The sequence below is a fragment of the Amia ocellicauda genome, chromosome 13 (genome assembly GCF_036373705.1).
Source record: "Amia ocellicauda isolate fAmiCal2 chromosome 13, fAmiCal2.hap1, whole genome shotgun sequence".
In the NCBI taxonomy this organism is placed as follows: Eukaryota; Metazoa; Chordata; class Actinopteri; order Amiiformes; family Amiidae; genus Amia; species Amia ocellicauda.
Genome location: NC_089862.1, coordinates 17,260,345 through 17,282,741, shown reverse-complemented (window position 1 = coordinate 17,282,741; position 22,397 = coordinate 17,260,345). Strand labels below are relative to the sequence as shown.

Genomic DNA, 22,397 nt, shown 5'->3' with positions numbered 1-22,397 from the left:
TTGAATATAAATATGATTAAATACATTTACAAATCATATATTATATAGTCTGTTTTATTTTTATTTGTTGTGGTTTTTTTATTAGTAGTTCTAAAAAAAAAAAAAAACACATCAAAATGAAATCTGGGTTTTATAACTTGATTAACCAAACATTTTGTTGTTGTCGTTGTTGTGTTCCTTCAGTAGAATTATAATAACAAGACCAAACTTGCAGCCTTTTTGTGAGCAAATCTTTTTCAAAAGTAATCAGACATGTTTTTAATCTCACAGTCATCAACATCTAATTGCCTGTGTAGGCTAAAGCTTAATTGCAGCAACAACATTACTGGATAAGTTTTATAGATCTTAATTTTTCTAAAATATATTATCAAAGATTTTAAATATTTGATAATGCCAATAAACATGTATGCATTTATGATTTAAGCACACGAGTTATTAAAAGAATAAAAGTAATATTTTTGAAGGTTTAGATTTAAAACACTAGGTTATGGTAGGAATTTGATCATAGCTCATGACCAAATACAACATTTCACGCACTCTCCACTGACAAATTACATTTGCAATACTTTATGGTGCCGTTTTATTTGACAGTGGATTTTTCCTGCTACCTTATGCAAACCCTCTATGAAGTGATATGTTTTTATTTTGGAATTGGTGGATGTGTCAAAATTTTGATTTGTTCCAGGACAAACACCCCTGTGCTTAGAGGTCACTCTTTTTCTGTTGATATTTTTTTTTACAGTTTGGGTTTTTCTTCCAAATTGTGGTTTAGGTATTCCTTCTTGAAGTGTTATCGAGTTAATGTGGGCCAGCTATCATTATTAGCATGAGAATCAAAAGATCTCCTCTCTTGATTTGTTAAGGGTTGAGAAAAAAATGAACCCAATTTCAGTAACAGACACAGATTTCATTAAAGCGATCATGGGGCCAGTTTCTCTGTACTGTGGTTATAATATAAGGTAAGTCTACTGACTGAACTGGCTAGAATCCCAGAACCAATGCCTCTCAAAAATTCCATGTGGTTTCCCAGTGTACTCAATTCACACCGTATTCTCAACAAATGCACAATAACAACTCTAAAATAGTAAATTTGATGTTCAAGAATAACACACATTATGGTGATGAAATCCTTTTAACCATTAGTGGGGAAACAAATATTGTTTAATGAAAATAAAAACCATGTCTAACAACCTTGATGCTGACTTGTGGAAATATAACCAGTTTGTGGTATTCCTTGCTCCTGGTACTCGGTACAGTAGATATTGTCTGAAATTGCTTGAGAACTGGAAACTGAACTTGTGAGCCTGGAATGTCCTGCAGACAATTACGTTGCGGTCGGGTTTTGGAAAAATAAAATAAAAAATAAAAAGAGAAACTCTTGAACTACGATTTCATAAACATGCTGCAATAACATTTTCTTTCTGCTTAACAGTTTCTTTCAGAAAGTCGATACTCTCGTGAGGCAGTGATTAAAGGTAGAACATCAAAAAAGAGAAAATATTAAATTAAGCCTTCAGTAACAATGTTGACGGTTTGCTTGTAATGCTGAACAGATGTGCTCTTTTTAAGATTTGTATTTCTTTCCTCATTCCCAGTGACAGTAAAAGATTTCGATTAAAAAAAAAAAAGACTCCTCACAAGAAGGTAATATGTATTAAGGTGCTGACCTGAAAGTTTTGATTTACTGATAACATGGGTACTTGAAGTGGTAGGGTTTGGAATGTACTCCCTGATGAGATTTGACTCGGTCTGCTGTTATTACAGTTCTAATATAGACTCTTGCTTAACCCTTACATGAAGTGCGCTATATTGAATAGAAGGTAAATTGAATGTTGTATTAGTTTACATTTTGTTAGTATATTGTTAGCATAATTAGGGGATTGTTTAATTTATGAAAAATATACCTTAACAATTTGTGTATTTATCCTTCTTTACTATCATTAGGTGAAAATGTATATTAAATGGGGAGTAAAACAGGTAGCAGGTTAACCCAAAGCCTGAATTAACGGATATTGTATTCCAAGATCAAATAAAAGGTTTGTATTCAGTGAATTATTTTATATACCAAACCAAAAGTAACAGTTTTGTTTTATTATTAAATGATTAGTAGACAAGAGGGTAACTATCTTGAAGAATCGCCATCTTGGTCAGGATTCTGTGTTTGCCTAGTGTACTCAAAACATTTCCGAAAAAGGTGCGTAAAATGTACTGGATGGTCTGCAGGACGAGGGCGTCATCAATATGGATTTGAAGAGCAATGTATTATACAGATAAAGAGGAGCTCTTGGGATAACGAATACAAATCTTAACATGTTATATAGATTGTAAAATACACATAACTGTCTTCTAAACATTTTAATCATTTCCTTATTTATGGAGCATGGAGGCTGCCATGTTTCCTTGCCTTGTCTTCCTTCCTTCCTCCCTTCCACTTTGCAATGGCATACAGTCATACAGAACATTGGATTGGCCTGCAAAGCAGTGCCTGTAGTTCTGTGCACTCGGGCATCAATTCCAGTTCAAAACAAAGTGCCAATATGTGGCGGTAGGCAACAGAAAATCACATCTGTCAGTGTTTAAGGAATGCACTGGAATCTGCTGTGTTGCAATAAGATAAAGCTATTGAATCAGAGTTTGTTATGTCAGATTCTTTTGAAACATACACAGAATGTAAATATTTGTTGCATTTGTTTTACAACCTTATTTCATGTGGTCTGTTCTGATTTGCATTTTATTAAATTCTCTAAGCAAATAATAAAATAAGTATAGGTTCAGTATAAATGCATAACAACAGCATTTTAACTTATTTTAATGGTAGATGGTACCATGAATACATTCTTCTTTATACAGGAAAACAAGTTGCCTTTATTAATCTTTTCTATTTCCTATGCATTTTTTTAAACATATTTACTTGTTTTTTTGGTTTATTTGTGTTTTTATTTATTATAATTGTTAGGCTACTTCATTTTTCTTAGTGATGCAATTTGGTGTGTCCATAGTGACGACCCTTATCCATCCTTGAACTTCACTGTTTTTATCTCAGACCACTTCCTGCTACAAATTCTGTAATAAAGGTATTCTTGTCTTGTAAATATGATAATCACTTTGTTAATATGTGATGCTGCAAAAGGTAGAGCTAATCTTTTAAGAGTCAAGCTGGGCTAAAAAATCAAAAGAAGCAAGCAAACAATCTGATAATTCACATAACAAGTGAGGTGCAAATAGGTGCCTTTCAGGCACATGTGCTTAAGGACTTGCCATGACTTCAGTATGATGAAAATAAGTGTTTTGCAAGTTGTGAGAAAGCGAGCCTCCGCACTCTTCCAGTGACAATTATGTTATTGAAAGTTTGTGCTAGTGTTTGCTTCAACCGCAATAAATCCAATGCATAAAACAAAAGCCACATTAAAGCTCTTTCAGTACTAGAAACCAAGTCAAGCTATGAGTCCCTCTGCTCAGCTCCCACAGAAAATTGTTTTTTAAGAATGAATGAAAAAGGCTTGACAAAAACTATCAATTTTGTTCACAACGTGCAGTGCTTTGGCTGAAAATGCATGACTGTCTGCTGACTACCGTTTCATCTTTAGATGAAAAGTAGAGACTGGTCATCAGATCAATTTACGGAACTGCCGAATAAACTGTGGAACTTCCATCTTTCATAACACAAAAGCACACAAAAGTCTACAATTTATTCAGTTGTGTGATCTTTTGGCTCTGTAATGGTAAAATAAATAAAAACCAGGATGGATGTTGTGAGGGGCTTGGTAAGTTAGGAGAAGAACTTAGAAAGTTTTATTTTAAACTCCCTAGCAGCCTGTATTTTTCATTGTTCTACTTGGATTTTTAGTCTAGTACTGTTTGTATTTCCGTCTGTCCATCCATTCAGTTAATGGTGAATGTTCACAGTGGAGCCCTGCTGGACTGATTTTTTTATTTGTTTTTCATATACCTATGTGTAGGTACATTACCTTCAGTATTGTATATTTGTGTTTATAAATGCGATTAGATATGAGTTTAGGAATACCGCACTGATTCTGAAACACTAAACGTGAACTGTAAAATTAACATTTTCTTCAGGTCTGTACAAATTGGTCAGCTAATTATTTGCAGAGAATGAGACTCTAAAATTAAAGTAAATGACATTTCATTCATTGAGTTGACTTCCTGAAGAGGGGAAAAAAAATAGCTATTCCCAGTAGGAAAGTTACTGATTGACTTTTGCTCCGCTTTTCTTTTTAGTGTTCAAAAATGCATTATTACTTTACAGGACTGGTAGCTAAGGTTAAGTGAATTACTAGTCCTAATAATATCCGTGAAATACACATGGCCCATATCAAGCTTCGGCCACACAGACTGACGATTAGTTAAAAGCATAAGGACTTCCTTAGTCCTGTAGTTTCTATTCCAAGATGAGTGAAACTGGCAAGAAAACAGTCTGAAGAAACTCTAAGCATGCACAGACTGTTGCCCTGCTATTGATGGGTAAAAGACTCGCAGTGTGTGAAATAAATAATTTGTTTTCTTTTACATAATAGCCAGATTGCCCTGTTTGCTGTAGTGTCAGTGCAGCAGCATACATCTGCATGTGTAAGTAACCTACTTAATGATGTTGATTAGGGTATTTTAAACTACATAATAATGTGATGTACATTTAATACTAAAGTGATTGAAGCATTTTAGCTATTTAAATACCTGCATTTATATTCCATAATTATCTAGTGTAAAATGACATTTTTTGTTTGACTTTATATAAAAATTATACATTTGTAAAAGACATATGGGAATGCCAATTGAATTGCCAAAGCTGACTGAAATATTGTCAGGTTGTATCTCAAAGTATCTTCAGCACAAATAAATGTGACTTCAAATGCGATTCATGTTTAAGCTGCAAGCAGTTTAGTGATCCTACAGACCTTTAACTTTGCTCAATAAGCAGCACTTCTTAAGATCACATGCAAAATCTAGTAGAAGGTATTTGCGTGTGCTATTCCTTCTAAGTAGTTTATATATCTGTGCTGTGCATCATCTTTACCACCACTCTGAATGTGTTTATAAATTACATGTATTACTGTACCAGATCAAAAGTAACTTTATGGAGTTGAGATGAGTTCTTACTTCTGAAACAATAGGCTAAAATATGGTAATTGCAACCCATGTGTACTGATTGGCAATCTGATTTATAGCCTATATATTTATGACCCATGGAGACACTAAGAAAGCATCTGTCTGCAGTAGCCTTACAGATAACATTTTTTCTAACCTTTGGATTTTACATCAATACATCATTATTTTGCAAGCTTGCTTTAAATAATGTTCTCTCTTGTTCAGTACTATATGGCTATCTGAGGCTGAAAATGTTTTGCAAACTTCAATGGGATGAATCCTGACAAATATAAATGAAATCAAATGTATTTAATCACAATACTCACAGATTCTCTGTCACTTATTCCCCCCACAAAGGTGCAACTGTCTGTCATATTTGCAATGTAAGCACAGTTTGCACACATTTGCACAATCTTGGAATATGTGTCCCTTTATCTTTATCCTATGCTTTCAACCATTTTTATACTTAGAGGTAGAGTGCAATTGTTCCAAATTGCTTAAAACATCACAATTACCATAGAAGTTCCCTAGGGAATCAAGAAACCATTAAACAGATGAAAGAACATTTGGAAAAGTCTGACCTTACAGGCAATCATAAAAATGAATCAAAACAGCCCTTTTTCCCCCTGAAGTGCACACAGTCCATCTGTGTCTAATCCAGTAATTATAGTCAGAGTTCAATTACCTTTTCAAACTTGGAGCAGACTGGAGACTGGGCAGTGCACAAATTTAGTTTTTTTTTTCTTTTAGTTTTTTTTTTTTTTTGTCTAGACCACAAATTGACCACAGTCTAAGGCTAAAATGTATTTATAATTTTGTTATTTTTTCTCCTCTGGCTGATAGGTTTGATCGCTTTAAAAGCCCGGGTTTTGTGCTGTGTTTGACAAGATGTGGTGTCACAAGGAGCTTTATCATCACAATTTGTGTTTTCACCATAGTTTTTAAAACACTATGTAAATTTGCTTCTTGGAGTATAACAGCTTATGATTTTTTTTTTTATTATGGCTGCTTTAAAACCACTCAAACATTAAATGTTAAGTTGTGAACCTGATACCCTTGGAACATCATGCCCAGAAACCTAAACACAGAAGTCAAATGCCATCAGATTTCAGCTAGTTTTGTAAAATTATCCTGGGAAATGTTCTCGGAATATTTTTTCTTTTCGCTCTATAGACATTAATAAATTGGCAGCCATCACTACTCTTTTGATGTGTACTCCCTAGTTTGATACCTCAGTATTGAATTTTGCAATAGTATGTTTCAACAGTATTTGAAAATGGCTGTTAAGTTGTGAAATGTTTCAGATATTTAAGATGTTAGTAATATTCCCTTTAATTTAGCAGTGCTGCTACTGGGCCTATATATGTAACTCTTCGTAACACGTTCTAAATATTTGAGACATTGAACTACATATAGAAATTCATGTAGTAATGTAGTAATAATAATTATTATAATAATTATCACTATTATTATTATTATTATTATTATTATTATTATTATTATTATTATTATTGTATAGGATGATATAATTATTTCTCAGTAGACAAATGAAACTTGCAGTAAAATATTTTAAATGTTAAATCTTGGCCACATCACTTAAAACAAGAAAAAACAATAATATTAATTTTTAATTATTTTTTTGTATATCACAAACAATAAGAAATCTAATTTTATTGAAAATGAAAGATAGACTGCATGTTTTATTTCATTGTTATGCAATCCATCGTAACTTGCATATCAGCAATTACATCTGAGTCCTATCCTGTTACATGGATGTTCATGTTGCAGGAATAAAAAAAATCTGTGGCATGTGAAAAGGTTCCAATTAAAGACAAAAGGACAAACTTGGAAGTGCAGAAATTGAATTGTCTTACTTAACACCCTACAATGCTGTAATGGATTACACACAGCTACCACAGTAAAAACAAATAAATAAATGCATCACAATGGACTAAAACCAATCAGACAAATGTTCTCCTATTCTTGTCTTTATAATACACCAATAGGAAAAGATATATCCAATGTACACCATACTACTCAGCATCTACATTTGTTGTAAAATATATCTGTTAAATATTCCAGTTCAGTTTGTTTGTACAGTTGCATTTGTATTAATCGTCATGTTTTGCCTTGCATGTCATCTTTTTCAATTGGATTCTTCTTGTAAAGTTGTAAATGAATGCTGCTTAACTCTAACTGTGCTCTAACACTAGGTGGTGCCAAATAAATGTGATAACAAGGTCCATTAAATTCGGACACTTACAAAAACAAGACAAAATAAATCTTCATTACATGATTTCCACATACAGGAAGTGCAATTATGACCTTTATCTTGTACCAATCTATTGCCCATCTACAGTGCATTTGAATCCTTTTTAAATAGTGTTTCCCACTAGTATGTAACAATTAGGCCTACATTTAATCCTGGATGTGTATGGTTTGTTTCTGTTTTTCAGAGTCATACTTCAATAGTTTTATTAAGGAACCAAAGTCTGACAGACTTGTTTGGCTGACTTATGGTGATTCTCATTCATGAACCAACCTGATATGAAACTTTGTTTAATTAAAACCTGATTACTATGGCTCCTTAAATAACTTGCTCAAGGCTTTTGGTGGGTACCCTTTACTACACAACCATAATTATGGGAAGACTTGATGTAGCCAGGTGAAATTTAGGAATAATTCCTAAAGCTGATTAGATAAAGAAGTTGTCACCCAGTTGAGCAGTGGTTTACACATCTTGGTAAACTATTTATTTTAACTGTTTTTAAACATGTTGCAGGATGTAGATGGAATAAATAAACAATTCTCAGTGTTCCCAACAAGGGATCTTTACATTTACCTGTAGTATAGCTCATCCTTCATAGAAGCATTGGTTGTTCTATTTTAATAAATGTCATGTTAGTTATCTATTAAGTGTTAATTTTTTCCTCCATGCACTATAAGCTTATCAGATATTGGATTTTTCACTTAAAATTGTATTGAAGTTTCAGTGGTAAATGATAGCTTGACCTTTTCCTTGGCTGCATGTCAGTATATGAAGTATGTTTTCATAACTGTATAAAACTTACCTGCTGTTTACAAAAAACATGCACCCTTTTAGATGGGGATGAAGTAATTTCACATCTGAGTACTTTAATCAGTGGATTTCCTGCTGGCTTAAGAAATGCTCCTGTGACTTCTCTGAGTACGAAGGGTGTTTAATGTAATACACTCAAGCCAAAGAGCACAAGATTCAGAGAATCCAATAAATTGTTGAAATATTGGAAAATAGTATGTATAGGAATATAAATACAAAAAATATATATTTGTACTGCAGTTTTTTCTTTTTCTTAAGCCATGGCAGTTGAGCAATGCCAAAGGTCTTTCTCACTCATCATTACTGACATTACATTACTGATTAAACTTTACATTTTGAAACCATAAAATTGAAGAAACTGAGACTGGTACACTAGATCAGGCTGATTTAAGTTAAAGATCGGTTGTGTTGCTTTTTTAAATTTCATTTTATGCTTATTGGTTTCACACACAACTCTGTTTTTGTTGCAATTAAAGTGTTTAGGTCTCCAGTGTCTGGTTTTCATCGTGGCACCATAGTTTTGACTGCCAGTGTGCATATACATCTTTATGTATCATTTAAGGTATTATTTTTGTCTTCTTTAACTGTCTTTACGGAGAGAGAAAAATAAATATACTGTCGTCTTTCCTAAATAGGGTCATGGTTCAAAACTAATTGATTCAATTCTTTTGTTTTACGTGACTATAAATTTAATTTGCCGTGGCCTACACAAACAAACACTGGAAAGATATGGGAGAATGGTAAAGAGACCGTTTAGCACCAAATTCACAAAAGGTAAATCCTTTAAAATCACAACCTGATGTTTATGGAATACTTGGGAGTTAAACATTGTGTGTGTAATGTACTAAATTTTAAGCAGAACTTTGCCTGTAGCTAAATTTATTGTGGAGGTCAACAAGTTACAGGTCATGTGGTAATGACTGTATCAGACTACTGTGTTATGATCAGTTCCATATGTTTCACCTATGTATGATAGCAGCTCAGTAGTTTTCCCCTAACTTTTATTTAATCCAATAATCTAACTCTAATTTCAATATATATTTCATATATTTTTGCCATATGCCTGAAAGAATCCATTTACGATGAGGTAAAATCCTTTTTTTTTTATTGTGGATTCAATTTAATGTTTTAATAAATAAGTTTACATTATTTGCCTAAATGCTCTTTATGAAAGTTTCATGCCATTTTTTAAGTATTACTTTTTTACAGTGATGTTGATTTCTACATGACAGCGGTCTATTTTGATTAACAGTTATATAAAATGTATGTTAACATATCACTAAATGGCCAAATGTTTCTGCTCCTCATGCTGCATAAAGGGGTGTACAGTTTTTTGAGTTCAGGGTTTAATATCCAATGCTCAGATATGTATTTTCCATTCCAAAACATGGTTCAGTGTAACAAATAATTAAATTACAGATTTTCAATTGAAATGAAACCATAAAAAACATATAATGAAAAAGCAAGATCCTTGTCAATACATTTCTTATTCACATGATTAAAATAAATATTTTGTTCTTTGTTAACGATTTTCTTATATTCTATCTAGTATTATTATCTTTCTTAGCTAATCATATACTAGAATTTGTCTATATCTCTATATTTAAATATATATACATACATATTTCATTATATATACAATACAAATACTAGAGAACAGTACTAAAACAATCTATTATACAGATCTGATCTAAGATGAGGACCTTCTGGTACTGGGACTATAATTGTGTTTTGCAGAAAGTAAACTGAACCTTTTTTATTCAGCACTTTCAAACAGCTACACAGGCTTCCTAAATGATACAGCATCTGAGTAATCTAATTACTAACATTGAGCAATAGTGATCTTAATCAGTCTTCAAACTGGCTTTTAAAATGCCAAAGAAAACCACCTACTGTTGAAGCCTGCAGCTAAAACCATCTTTTAATTTTCTCATCTGAAATTGCTTTTTATCTCTCTGTTTTTATTTTCTGTTGTCGTAGTACTTTCTGATGTAAAACAGAAAGTGAAAAGGTAAGAGTTGCGATGATGAGATTAGACGCAGCCAGGCTGACTGTCTCCTTAGCCTCGGCTCCCCCTTCAGCGCAAGGCCACCCCTACCTCATTGTTTAGGTATTACTTGCTCTTTAGGGTCTTAAATTACAAGAGCAATTGATCCCTGTGACCTAATGTAAAGCCTTCATAGTTGCAATGGGAATCTGAGCCGAAACATATACACACAACAGACAAATCAACTGAGAAGCAGGCACTTGACATTTTGAAAGGTCTGCCTTTGAACACTGCGAGCTGAGCGCCACCTACTGGTGTCGAGGTGTGTGGCACATTAGTAGAGAGGCATCCCTCTAAACCAGCGGTGACCAACCCAGGTCCTAGAGGGCCACAGCGCCTTCTTAATTAGGCAAACTTTGAAAGGTATCCAGTGATTGGTGATTTAGAGAGACTGCGCTGCTCTATAGTAGCATGCGGTGTGTCAAGTAAGCTTAAGGGTGACACAAAGTGTGTGTCAAATTGTGTAAAATGGGGGTATGGAAGCTAAAAGAGCCAAAAAAGACTTCAGTTTGTGGCGGGATTTATCTTTTATCTTTTATATTTTATCCACAAAGCCACATGTGGCCAAGGAGGACTCAAGTGACACAAGTGTCCTCCAGTCCAGATCTCTATCCAGATCCACTCACAGCTGCTTCAGTTGAATCCACTTGAACCCTAGAAGACTTGGATCATTTTGAATGAATGTGGGGTTTCCTTTTGTGGTGTCTGCTGTTGAGGGTCCTACAGGGGCACTTCCTATATTTGTGGCTCACATGAGGATTGAATCAACAGTTTTTTGGACATTGATCTCACTTTCCCATGGAGTCACATGACAGGCTTTTGTGTTGCATCTCCGCCATGTGGTGCAGTACACCAGGGGTTAAATCAAGAGTTTTCTAATGGTTTGCTACTGTGAAACTTCCTTGGAACCATGAAAAGTGCTGTTTTCTTACGTGTTGATTACACAGCAGCTTGCATTCCAAGCTAACGAGATCCAGAAGCCTAGATAAGGCTTGCATTGAAGTGTTTTACTGTGATTAGACAGACGTCTGAATTAAAACATCCAGGGTTATCAGCACAACAACATATTCTTTCAAGGTGTTCACGTACAGATAAGTGTTTAACAGACAATTACAGTAGGTAGGTGAAGTCCAAAGAAAGCAAAGAGGGATTGTTTTTTCAGTTTCCAGATAAGGTTAGTTGTCCTGTACTGTTGAAGGTACAGCTATCATATGTATTTTAAAAACAAATTTAGAACAGAGTTAACAACCTAAGTGTCTGAGTTTTCCTTTCTTTGACTATACTAGTTAATGTTATCTAAGAGAAATGTATTTTGGTTTGTTTTTTTTATTTGATTTTGATTTTTGGGGAGGAACTAAGATTACTATTGATAGGGAAAAATAATATAAATAATATAGCCTAATATTTTGTTATCTTAATAATTCTATAAATATCCACATAATTCTGTCCCATATTTGCAATTATTTCTGGTGTTGTTATTGGTAAGGCCAGAGACAGGGGGTTTCTAAATATAAATTTATATTAGGTTTTGATGGCACACTTTCACCCCCTTGTGGATGTTACTTATTTATAATTTTCAAAGATCTGCAAAATTACCATACCTTACCTTTATTGTAGAAAATATATAAATATGTGAAAGATAAATACAGAATCCACAGCCCTTGCTCTTTTTTTAAGGAAAATAGTCACTACAGACATTTCGAAGGTTTCATATAATGTTATTTTTTAATTAAACCAGTCATTGTCATCTGATCCAATTTGACAGGTCTGAACAATACGAAAGCCATGATAGTATTCCACGTGTAGCCTCTATTGGGCAACTGTTTGCTTATCAGCATGAAAGGTCTCGCAACCTTTAAAAACACCCTTTGGATATCCAGTGGATGTAGGCCTGTTTATCTGAGTACAATGCCTAATTTCCTTCACTTCAGTTATGGAGTATGTTAGGAATGCTTTTACGTTAGACAAGAACTTGCTTTGGGTGATTTACTACAATAACAGCGTCACAAGAAAAGCCTCTTAAGATGAAAAGTGTGTTGTTTTTTCAATGCACCAGCAATTATACATAGACACAAAAGAGTCTATAGCAAGTGTACAGACCTGTGTGGTTTTGAGTTCTGTGTTGTGGACTGTAAAGGTCTATTTCATTAAATAATTTGGTTTTCAAGTCTAAGTGATTTTAGTTATTTGAAGCTAAGACTAAGTATTCTATCCACAAAATTGTGCATCAGCTGTGGTAATTGTCCGCATTTTATTCCCTCTGTGACTAAAACCTGTCTGAATTTGCCCCTGTAAACAACCATACAAATGTAGCAGCTTGTTGGTGAATGCTGGCCATTATATATTCACATCAAATGCAATTAAAAATATACTTATATCAATGCAATAAGTCATGATCATCAAAGCTTACAGAAATGTTAGGAAGGGTTAGAAAATCTCTTGCTTTTGGTTTTAAACCTCTTTGGTACAATTTCTAGATCATAGTACCTACAAATATCACAGGACATAATTCACACATTGCCAGTACATTTAATATTTATTAATTTGTTGTATTTGTCTTGCTGTCTGAAGTTCTTATTTATATCTTTATGTTTTATAGCTTTAAAGAAATGTTGGTCATTTGAAACTGTGTGTTTGTTTTTCAGATCTCAAACATCACAAAGCTGAAAGATTTTCTCTTGCAGCACCGGAAGGATTATGTTAATGCTGGCAGGTAACTTGATCTTTTCTCTCAAGGTAACTTTACAGTGAAAGCATGTTGGTACATTGCACACATTTACCTTTTTTCTGTCATATTTTCAAGGTAATCCACCATCCATAGGTTTAGAGTGCAGATTGCATACTTACATTGAGTACAAGTTAGATTCTAAACAGAAAAGCCTTCCGCTAAAGGTAAAAAGGGCTCGGCTAATGCGGTACCAGTGACCCAGTAAAAAAAAAAATGTTTTAGTAAAAATGTGCGAGGATTAGAAAATCCAACATACCAGAATACACTATCTAACAATGCAAAAACTCAATAAAAAAACAAAAGAAAACGTGTCTTCACAAGAGCCACACCTTTCCTTTGCCTATTCTGAATATGTGAGTTACTGGAAAATAGGAAGAGAAACACTTCACACCTGATATGATATTATACAATATCTTGCTGTATGTTTATTGGTAATGGTGTATATTATATTATAAAAAGATGTGTTGGATCTTGGATGGGCAGTGATGTTTAATTGTAATACTGCACTTCTCCACAAGAGGGTAATATACACATCCAATAACAAAAGTTAAGTGTAAAATGCTTCAATATTGAATTGGCCATTGATGTTTTTCTTAATATTTTTCTGTAAATAAAACTGTAAGTTGCTATAGGAGTTGTAGTAATTTGTTGTTGTTTATTCCAAGGCATGCATTGAATACTATAAAATCTGTCTAGATTAATTGCTTAGCTCTGTGGATCTGGTTGATCGTCTGTATCCCATCTGTCAAGTCAACATTTGTTAACTCTGAAAAAATAAGCAATTGCAGTAATATTGGATAGACAGGGCTGGAGGAATACAGCACCTTCACAAGAAGCAATATTGTACTTGGTTTTGCAGTGAAGTACAGCTTTTGCATTTTCACCTAAGTATGTGCAATAAAAAATAAATATGTTTACATTAGCAGTTATAAAAAGTTAAATTCAGTGTATTGCTCATTTAGGATATATTCCTTCCATTTTATTATGGTGCTGTAACAATATTTAGAAGTACTGTTTGTTTGTGGTATCTTGGTTAGATTGGTTTGTTATTTTGATGCATTTGTCATAATTGCATCCAGTGAGCATGCTCCATGAACTTCAGAAATCAGTCTTAGTAAGGTGGTTGTGATTTATTAAGTTTGTGAAGGTATGAAGACACGTGGAAGAACAAGTTAAATTATATGTGAGGTTTACATGCATAATATATTAAAATAAATTGAACTATACATGTATCACATAGCCACTCACACTGTAGAGTAGCATGAATGGCACAATGTAATAAATCATGAAGGATCATTTAAAAATCTCAAGTGTAACTCTTCTTTAAAATGTACAGCCATTGCATGTCAAGTCAATGTCACAAAACCTTTATCATAAACCCAATTACATTCACTTTTTTATTTCCTAATGCTCTTCATGGGCTTTACAACTTATTTTCTAAGTGCTTTTAAGTGCCTTTGTATGAGAAACTGCCTTAGAAATTAAATTGTATAGAGAATGTCATGTGAGATGTAGTCAACATGCTTCACTGAGAATTCTAGAATCTGTGTTTAAGATCTGAAAAAAAATAGCTCAATCTCAATTGTTTACAAAGAAAAAACATATAATTTTCATATTAGTTCATTTAAGTGCCAAACATTGTAAAGCTTATCTTTATTTGGTACACAAATCTTGTGTGTTATATTTATACTGTAGGGCTTTCTTGCTGGTTTAAAATCAGATGTGTGTTGTGCAGTTGCCCTCGGCTCTTCCTCTGTTGAATTGTAGTCTATCACGAACGTGGAGTTAGCCCCAAAGCTCAATGGGCATAGTTTCTTCAAAGTTTTAGCTTTTTGGTATTTAAACCCACCTCAAACCTCCCAACATCAAATAGTCCAACATATGTAAAAAGGAAATTGAATATGTCATATCAGTTCTAAATCAAATCAGACTAAATTTGCTGTAGTTAAATGTATCAGTATGTTTTTAAAGGAACCCCATTGCTAAGAACCTCTTTTCTGATTATCCAGTGAGAAGGTTTTTGTTTTTAACCTTGAATATCTAAATATATATCTACCGAGGAGAAAATAAACACATCTGTGAAAAACTTGTGAACTATTCATTCTACATAAAGTATTCTAGGGAAATAATTTGTTAAGGTGCTGCTTTGGCACATGTGTGAATGTGAAGGTGCAGTTTTCTTTAGATTCAGGATGTAGGCGGTTCCCTATAAACTCTGGAAAACAAATTATTTCAGCTCCAAAGCACTGGACTAAGCAAAAGAAGCTTCCAGAATGCTTTATAACCCAGTGATGTTGTCCAAATGTCATTATGGTTAAATCACCCTTATAACACTCATTTGGCTAATTCTATTGGTCTTTCTAAATCAAATTTAAAAATGTCTCAATTCTTATAATTAAACCGAAATAGACTTCCACAGAGACGTGGTCTTGAAAACAGACAGATCTCCTGTATCCATCTTGTTTTCTCATTTAAAAGAAAAGAAAAGAAAAACAAAACATTGTTCTTGGACCTGTTTTACAGTATTGTGGTTCTTCAGTTGAATAGTTGATAATGGATTTATTGATTGATTGATTGATTGATTGATTGATTTTAAACCTAATTTCAGCTACCATTCCTTTTTGTGTGAAAAAGAGCTGCACTAAATTTGTATTTCCTTCACATTTACTATTTACTATATTTCATACACATAGTGTAGTAATGGATATGATTTTTCAAGATACTGTACGCATGTACTGATGTGGAGCTCACATTATAAGAAAGAAAATCAACATCCCTGTGAAAATAAACTACCCTATATATTTTTTTCTTGTATCAGTGTTACTATAGTCTTTCTCTCATAGCATTAATAGATAATGGCAGACCTCGAGTTACTCCATTAAGAGAGGGAAAAAAAGACTTGAAAGTGTATTGAGAATTTTCTCTGTAGTGCAATTACCTTTCATGGCGTTATGTAACCTTATTTCCTCAACTCTCCTTTAAGCATGAATACTGTTGCTTCCATTATCAGTCTACCCTTGAAATTATACATTATTTAATTTGAACATATTTTAAATTATAAAGGCTTAAAAGTCTCTACAGTCTTATTCCAGTGGGACCGCACATTTGCGGTACTATCACTTGTTTTGTCAAAGATAATGATAAACATAATGATAAGAAAAAGAAGGGGGAAAATAGGCAAAATAAATGAACCCTTAAGCCTTAAGATATAAACATTGACCTTATATTGTCTGGACCTTTATATAAAAACTTGATTTTAATACTTCAATAAGATCTGTTTGATACAGTGAGAAAAGTATATATACTAGTTAATAAATTTCAGCAATCCAAAACACTTAAATGTCTTCAAATATATCAACATTTAAAAAAACACTCTTCATATTTAACCCCATGGATTTGGTTTGTATGTTTTGCAGCCTTGTCTCTTCGGATTATACACGTATGACCGATAACGAGAGAGATCAGATTGACCAGGACGCACAGACGTTCATGAGAACATGCTCGGATGCCATCAAATATCTGAGATCAGAAGGTAGTCTTCCGGAGTATAATCCTAAAACTGAAACATTATAAATGGCAGAAAGAAAGATAATGTTGATATTTTATAATGTTAGTTTTGCTTGATAAGAGTTTTTCAACTTCATAACAACAGTTCAGTTTTATCCACAGTGAAACTAGTAGTCACCCAGAAAAACTATCTAAAAGAGCCTAATAGATTAAACCTTGAGCTCATTTTGCATGGAATGGATTTATATAACCAAATATATGCCTTTAAAATATATTCACAATACTGTTATCCGTCTATGAAGTAATTCCTTAAAATAATACAAGTATAACATTTGCTTGAACACCTCAGTGACATTAGGTTAGTTACTTCCTCCATTGATTAATTCATTTGTATTCTGTCAGTTTTCTGAAGCACTTACTAAAAATATCAAAACATTTCCACTCTATAATTAGTATAATTGTATAATTTATATAAATGCATGTACTGCTGGAAGTAGTGGTAATTTAGGCCAGTTTAAATAATTGTCTTGATTATTGATAAAGAGATCAGAATTAAATTGAAAAACAAGTAGCTTTCCAGCTCCAGGAGGTATATAGATGTGTGTGTGTGTATGTATTGAGTCCTTCCATTTTTAATTTCTACTTCATACTGGGAGCATAGGGAGATAATAAATTGAAAACAACAGGTAGTACAAGCCTTGATACATTTTGTCTTTGTTCTTTTCTATGCATGCATAAACATTAGCTGACAAGAAAGTAATCTCGGCACAAGTGAAGGAACACAGAGGAGCCGTTTTGGACTTGATAGAAGTTTACTTGAGAGGTAATTTATATTTGACTATGTCTTGTAATTTATTTTTGAAAGTGTTTCTAACATGACATAGTCTTAATTTACACATTAGTAAACACAATCGTTTGTTTAGAATTAAAGCACTTTCTCACAGACTATAAAGTGCCTGCTTGTTTTTCATATCCACTTACATCCTGTTCCCATTATAACCTGGTTCTCTTGCTGTAGTCTGTTGCAATACAAAGTGGTTTTCCTTCAGGTCACATGTTTAAATTTTAAACAAAACGGTCTCTTAATATGCATCTCTGTATTCCAGGTTCCTTCTTCTAATTATAAAATAGCAGGGGGTTATAATGAATCGGGACACATCGTATTGACATGGGTTTTTAATGTCCGCAGGTGTGTGCAAGCTGTACTCTGAGCAGCGAGCAATCAGGGTCAAACGAGTGGTGGATAAGAAGAGACTGTGAGTAGCTTAGGTTTCACTATAAAGCATTTTACACTTGTAGTGATTTAATAAACATGCCTTTTAATGATTTTGGACCACAATGACCATTACACATGGATCTTAGTATCCTTCTAATATCCCTTGCCTTTATGAGATACAATCAAATAAAAATACTTTAGTGCTGTACTTAAATATGCATATTTATAAAGACGACAATTCTTGCAAGATTAAGACATGTTGACATTCCAATACATTCCCATCCCATTCTTTAACATTACATTGTTCAAGACGTTATTGAACAAGGTTACTTGTTTTATCTTTTTATATACACACACACACACACATATTTGGACAGTGACACAATTGTCATCATTTTGGCTCTGTACGTCACCACAATGGATTTGAAAGGAAACAATCAAAATGTGCTTTAAGTGTAGACTTTCATCTTTAAGTTACATCTTGTAGTTACATCCAAATTGGGTTAACGGTGTAGGAATTACACCCATTTTTATGTGTCCCCCCAATTTTAGGGACTCAAACGTATTTGGACAAACTAACATAATCATTAATTAAATTGTGAGTTTCAATACTTGGTTGCAAATCCTTTGCAGTCAATGACTGCCTGAAGTCTGGAACCCATAGACATCACCAGACGCTGGGGTTCTTCCCTGGTGATGCTCTGCCAGGCCTGCACTGCAGCTGTCTTTAGTTCCTGCTTGTTCTTGGGTTTATGAATTAGTATTATTGGTCTCTATATATGGCCGTGTTGTGATCCTCCCAGCACTTCACCACCAAAATGCCATTAAATATTAATCTGTATTCTTTCAGTTCCCATTTTTATAGAACCAATTATTTGGCAATCAATCAAACATCTGATAGACCAAAAGTATTCTTATTCACAAAATATTTCATTCCAACATCATTAACACTTACATTGAAAAGAAAACATTTGAATTAATATCAGTGTATCTGCTAGTGTTGTGAATTATTATGGAAATCAAAGCCTGCTCTTATGTGCTAATTGAATTCCCCTTTGTAGTCAGAAGCAGAAGCCACTTGGGCGCCCGTTTCTGGATTCATATTGAAAGGCCCTAATTTACGTATGCAAACTGCAATGAGCCGCTGAATTGCTTTGAAAGGCATTATTTTGGCAGAAGGAACAGCTAACCTTAACACAGGGTGCTTATGTTGTACTTCAGCATGTACTTCAAAAGCTAGCTTGTTTTCATTTCACAGATATTTATGATGATTGCTTGACACTTAAGCAGCCTCAGTGTTTAATAACCCCGTAATGACTTAAATATGTATGATTCAACTCTTGTTGATATCTGAACTATTGTTGAGGCTTTGAGAAGGGAAATCAAATCACACACATTCAGGTCCCTGTAATTATCTCCCCGCAGTTCAAGACTTGAACCAGAGCAACACCGCAAGCTGGTACCTTCTCTTCCCGAGAGCAGCGTTCATACAGAGCAGTCGGAGGAGAAGGTTTTAAAAGAGACCAGTGGTGGTAAGAACCTTCCTATGATTCCATCTGTACCTATAACATATTCTTAATGGTCTTTTTGTCAGATTTATACCTCAGATGTTGGGGTTTTGGATTATGGTAACCAATAGTACTTTTTTCAGTCCACTGACGCCTACAGTGTTATAATTTTTGTATTATTCGTGTCCTTCTGAGGGAATGCAGCTTTCGTATATATGGGTTATACAAGTAAACTCTTGTGTAATGATGCCTGTAATTGTACTTCTGGGTTTTCATTTAGATAAAAATGTAACAGAAGTGCAAGAGAGCAACTTTGGCCCATGGGAAGATGATAAAGTCGAGGATGAGCTTTCACCCGAAGAAATTCAGATGGTATGCTATGTTATTCCTACAGCTATTAAACAGTCAATCATCAGTTATTTCAATACACATATAAATATATATGTGTGTGTGTGTGTGTATTCATACCCTTGGTGAAGCACAAAAAAAAGCTTGCAGAGAAAAAACAAGTGTACATTATATATCGAAATTATTCCAAATGTACAATAATGTATGTATGTAAAATAATATCTGCTTTGCAAATAGCATATCTCTCAAAACCGGTTATGTAAATTCTAAATGTACAATGAGCAAATTGTGTTTTCATCCCGGCAATCAGTATCCTTCTTTGACTTTGATAACTTCACAAAAAGGCCCTCCCTTGTAGCCTTCCAATCGATTCAGAGCACTAAGCACTCCTCCACAAAGACCTTCTCCGTCCGTGATGTGGCTTGTGCATATACTTGAAAATGTTTTTCATCAGTTCATACTGCTCTTAATCTGTTGGACTGGGGGCTGGTGTTTATGATGGCCAATTAAGAACATTGATTTTATGCTTCATTTGACAGTAGAGTTGGATTTCTGCTTTGGATCACTGTTCTGGTGGAAAGTTCATTTACAGCACTGTAGCCTCTTTATAGAATGCACCAGGTTTTTGGCTCAAATATCCTGGGACACTCTGGAATCCATCTGTCCATCAGTCCTAAGAGGACTGGAAGATGTGAAACAGGCCAAGCAGCCTGTTTCACAGAGGGGAAAATGTTCCTTTCAACATTTTCTGTTTCAAACATGCCACAGATGTGCATGTCCATAATCATTCATTTGTATTTCTTCTGACTACAAATCACAGTCCCAATCAAGCTAATTTACTATATTTTTTCTCTCTACTATGGACACCAGTTTCATACTGCCAATGTAGAATGTTGTATCCCAATGAGAGAGATCCCCGGCAGTCGCCCTGTTTATTAACCTCCCAAAACACTTTTCTGACCTCACAGTTAGGTAAATCCTGCTTGCACCCTTTGATTTTGATGGAGTGGCAATCCAAAGTTTATACAGTATTCATGGAATTCAGTTAACTGGAACCTTTGATTTTCTCTGGGCTGAATTGGTGTCCAACAAACTCTCTTGATAAGTGTGGCTTACTTAACAATCTTTAGAACACTAACTGAATTACAGAATTACATTATTTTGAATAAACGATTTGAATAATTTCGACTGCAACAGTATGTGTGTGCATTTTCTTTAATACACAGGAATGTCTAGCCAGTATTCAGTTGTCAGAAAAAGTCTTATCTCCCCTTAACATTCTTCATCATTTGGAAATGTATACATCAACAATGTCAGGAAATTGCAATTTGATATTGCAGCAAATGGTGTTACTGTAATCAGTGTCACATCTGCCTTATTAATAGATTTAAAGCGTTTTTTAAATAAATATATTTCTATTCCCAACCAGATGTCTCTACAGATGTGGGCTTACAGATTTAATCTCACTGTTTATGATCTTGTGTATTAATAAATGGAAAGCATCCTTGTCAGAATGAAGAAGAAACAACTGCATTAATCAGGATTTGCGGTATCAAATAAACTGGCTGACGTCTGCATTCACGGAGGAGTTATCTTGTGATGCAAGATCAAAGAATAAATGATAAACACTGATTTAAGCAAGAAGGCTTTAGTTTATATACTGCAATTGTGATAGATACATTAACTTGTCATTTTAAATAATCTTTGAATGTATTTTCCTTGCTTTGAAAGAAAACTAACCTTCAAAGACTTCTTAGTCATTGTGCTAGTTTGTTAACACATGATGTGCAAATCTGTTCCTCGGTGTGTGTGTGTGTAACTAAGTATTTTTTGTTTGATTTCTTGTTTTGCTTTGTTTTGATTGTTCCTGAAAGCTAGAGACAATTCCTGGCCATTGTAAAATATTATGTTCAACCTAAAAGCATTAAAAGAAAGACGCAAACATAATCTCTGCTTTATCTAGACAGCTTACTGTAAGGTGCAAAAAGAGTGTATATGATTTTCTGTAGTGTTCACATGAAGGACAAAACAAAAACTGCCTGTTTTTGTTTGCATAACTCAAGAATATCTGTGAAATAGTTCAGTGTGACCTGGTGTTTTTTCTTTAGATAACTGGTCTGCATTGAGAGGCATGTGAAGATACTTACGAACAAAAACATAATAGAACAGTCATAATGTCTGCTCACTGGTCTGGAAACATAGACTAACAAGCTACTCCGATTAATCAAAAAAAATTTAAATACTCCAAGCTTTGTGAAATATAAAATTGGTCATCACTGTGTGTCCTTTTGGATTCTTAATCAGTGCATACTATCCATGAGTATTTGTTATTAATATTCTGGCTTAAAAATACCAGAAACTCTGTATGGTATTTTTGTTTGGTAAGTGTCATTAATTAATAATGGTAATTCATTATAACAGTCAGATCAGATGCCATTATTTACCACATATATTTGACAAGGACCCTTCCACTCTTTTCTAATTGCATTATTTCTTCTTGGCACCATCTGCTTATGCCTTCAAAGTGCTTGCCATTGCGTCACTTGATAAATACAATGTATGAAGGCTTTGTAAAGTGGAGCATAAGTGCTGTGAGTCCTGTGGAATTTAAAATGCATGCGGCAGCTCTGAGGTAGCTGAGCGGTGCAGTGTATTCAGATCATGCAGTGTGTATTTCAGGTGACCAAAAAAAACGATTGCCGTCTTACCGTTAAAAGGTAAAATCATAGTTGGTGCTATAATAGCCGGTGAAGCTGGAGGTGGGTGAATGCCTTTTTGATCAAGTACTAAGTGATTTAACCCTGGTTTTCTGCTCATACCATTTATTTGAACATTTACTCACGGTTGATTTTGAACTTCAA

At 34.0% G+C, this 22,397-nt stretch overlaps 1 protein-coding gene across 1 annotated transcript in view; it reads left to right on the top strand.

Annotated features, from left to right (window-relative positions):
- stx18 (syntaxin 18) overlaps positions 1–22,397 on the top strand; it is a 30,793-nt gene that overhangs the window by 4,933 nt on the left and 3,463 nt on the right. The window contains exons 2-7 of the mRNA XM_066720035.1: positions 12,875–12,942; positions 16,374–16,489; positions 17,210–17,287; positions 17,654–17,720; positions 19,106–19,212; positions 19,469–19,560. Of these exons, the coding sequence (XP_066576132.1) occupies positions 12,875–12,942; positions 16,374–16,489; positions 17,210–17,287; positions 17,654–17,720; positions 19,106–19,212; positions 19,469–19,560 (528 nt within the window). The remainder of the gene's footprint in view (positions 1–12,874; positions 12,943–16,373; positions 16,490–17,209; positions 17,288–17,653; positions 17,721–19,105; positions 19,213–19,468; positions 19,561–22,397) is intronic.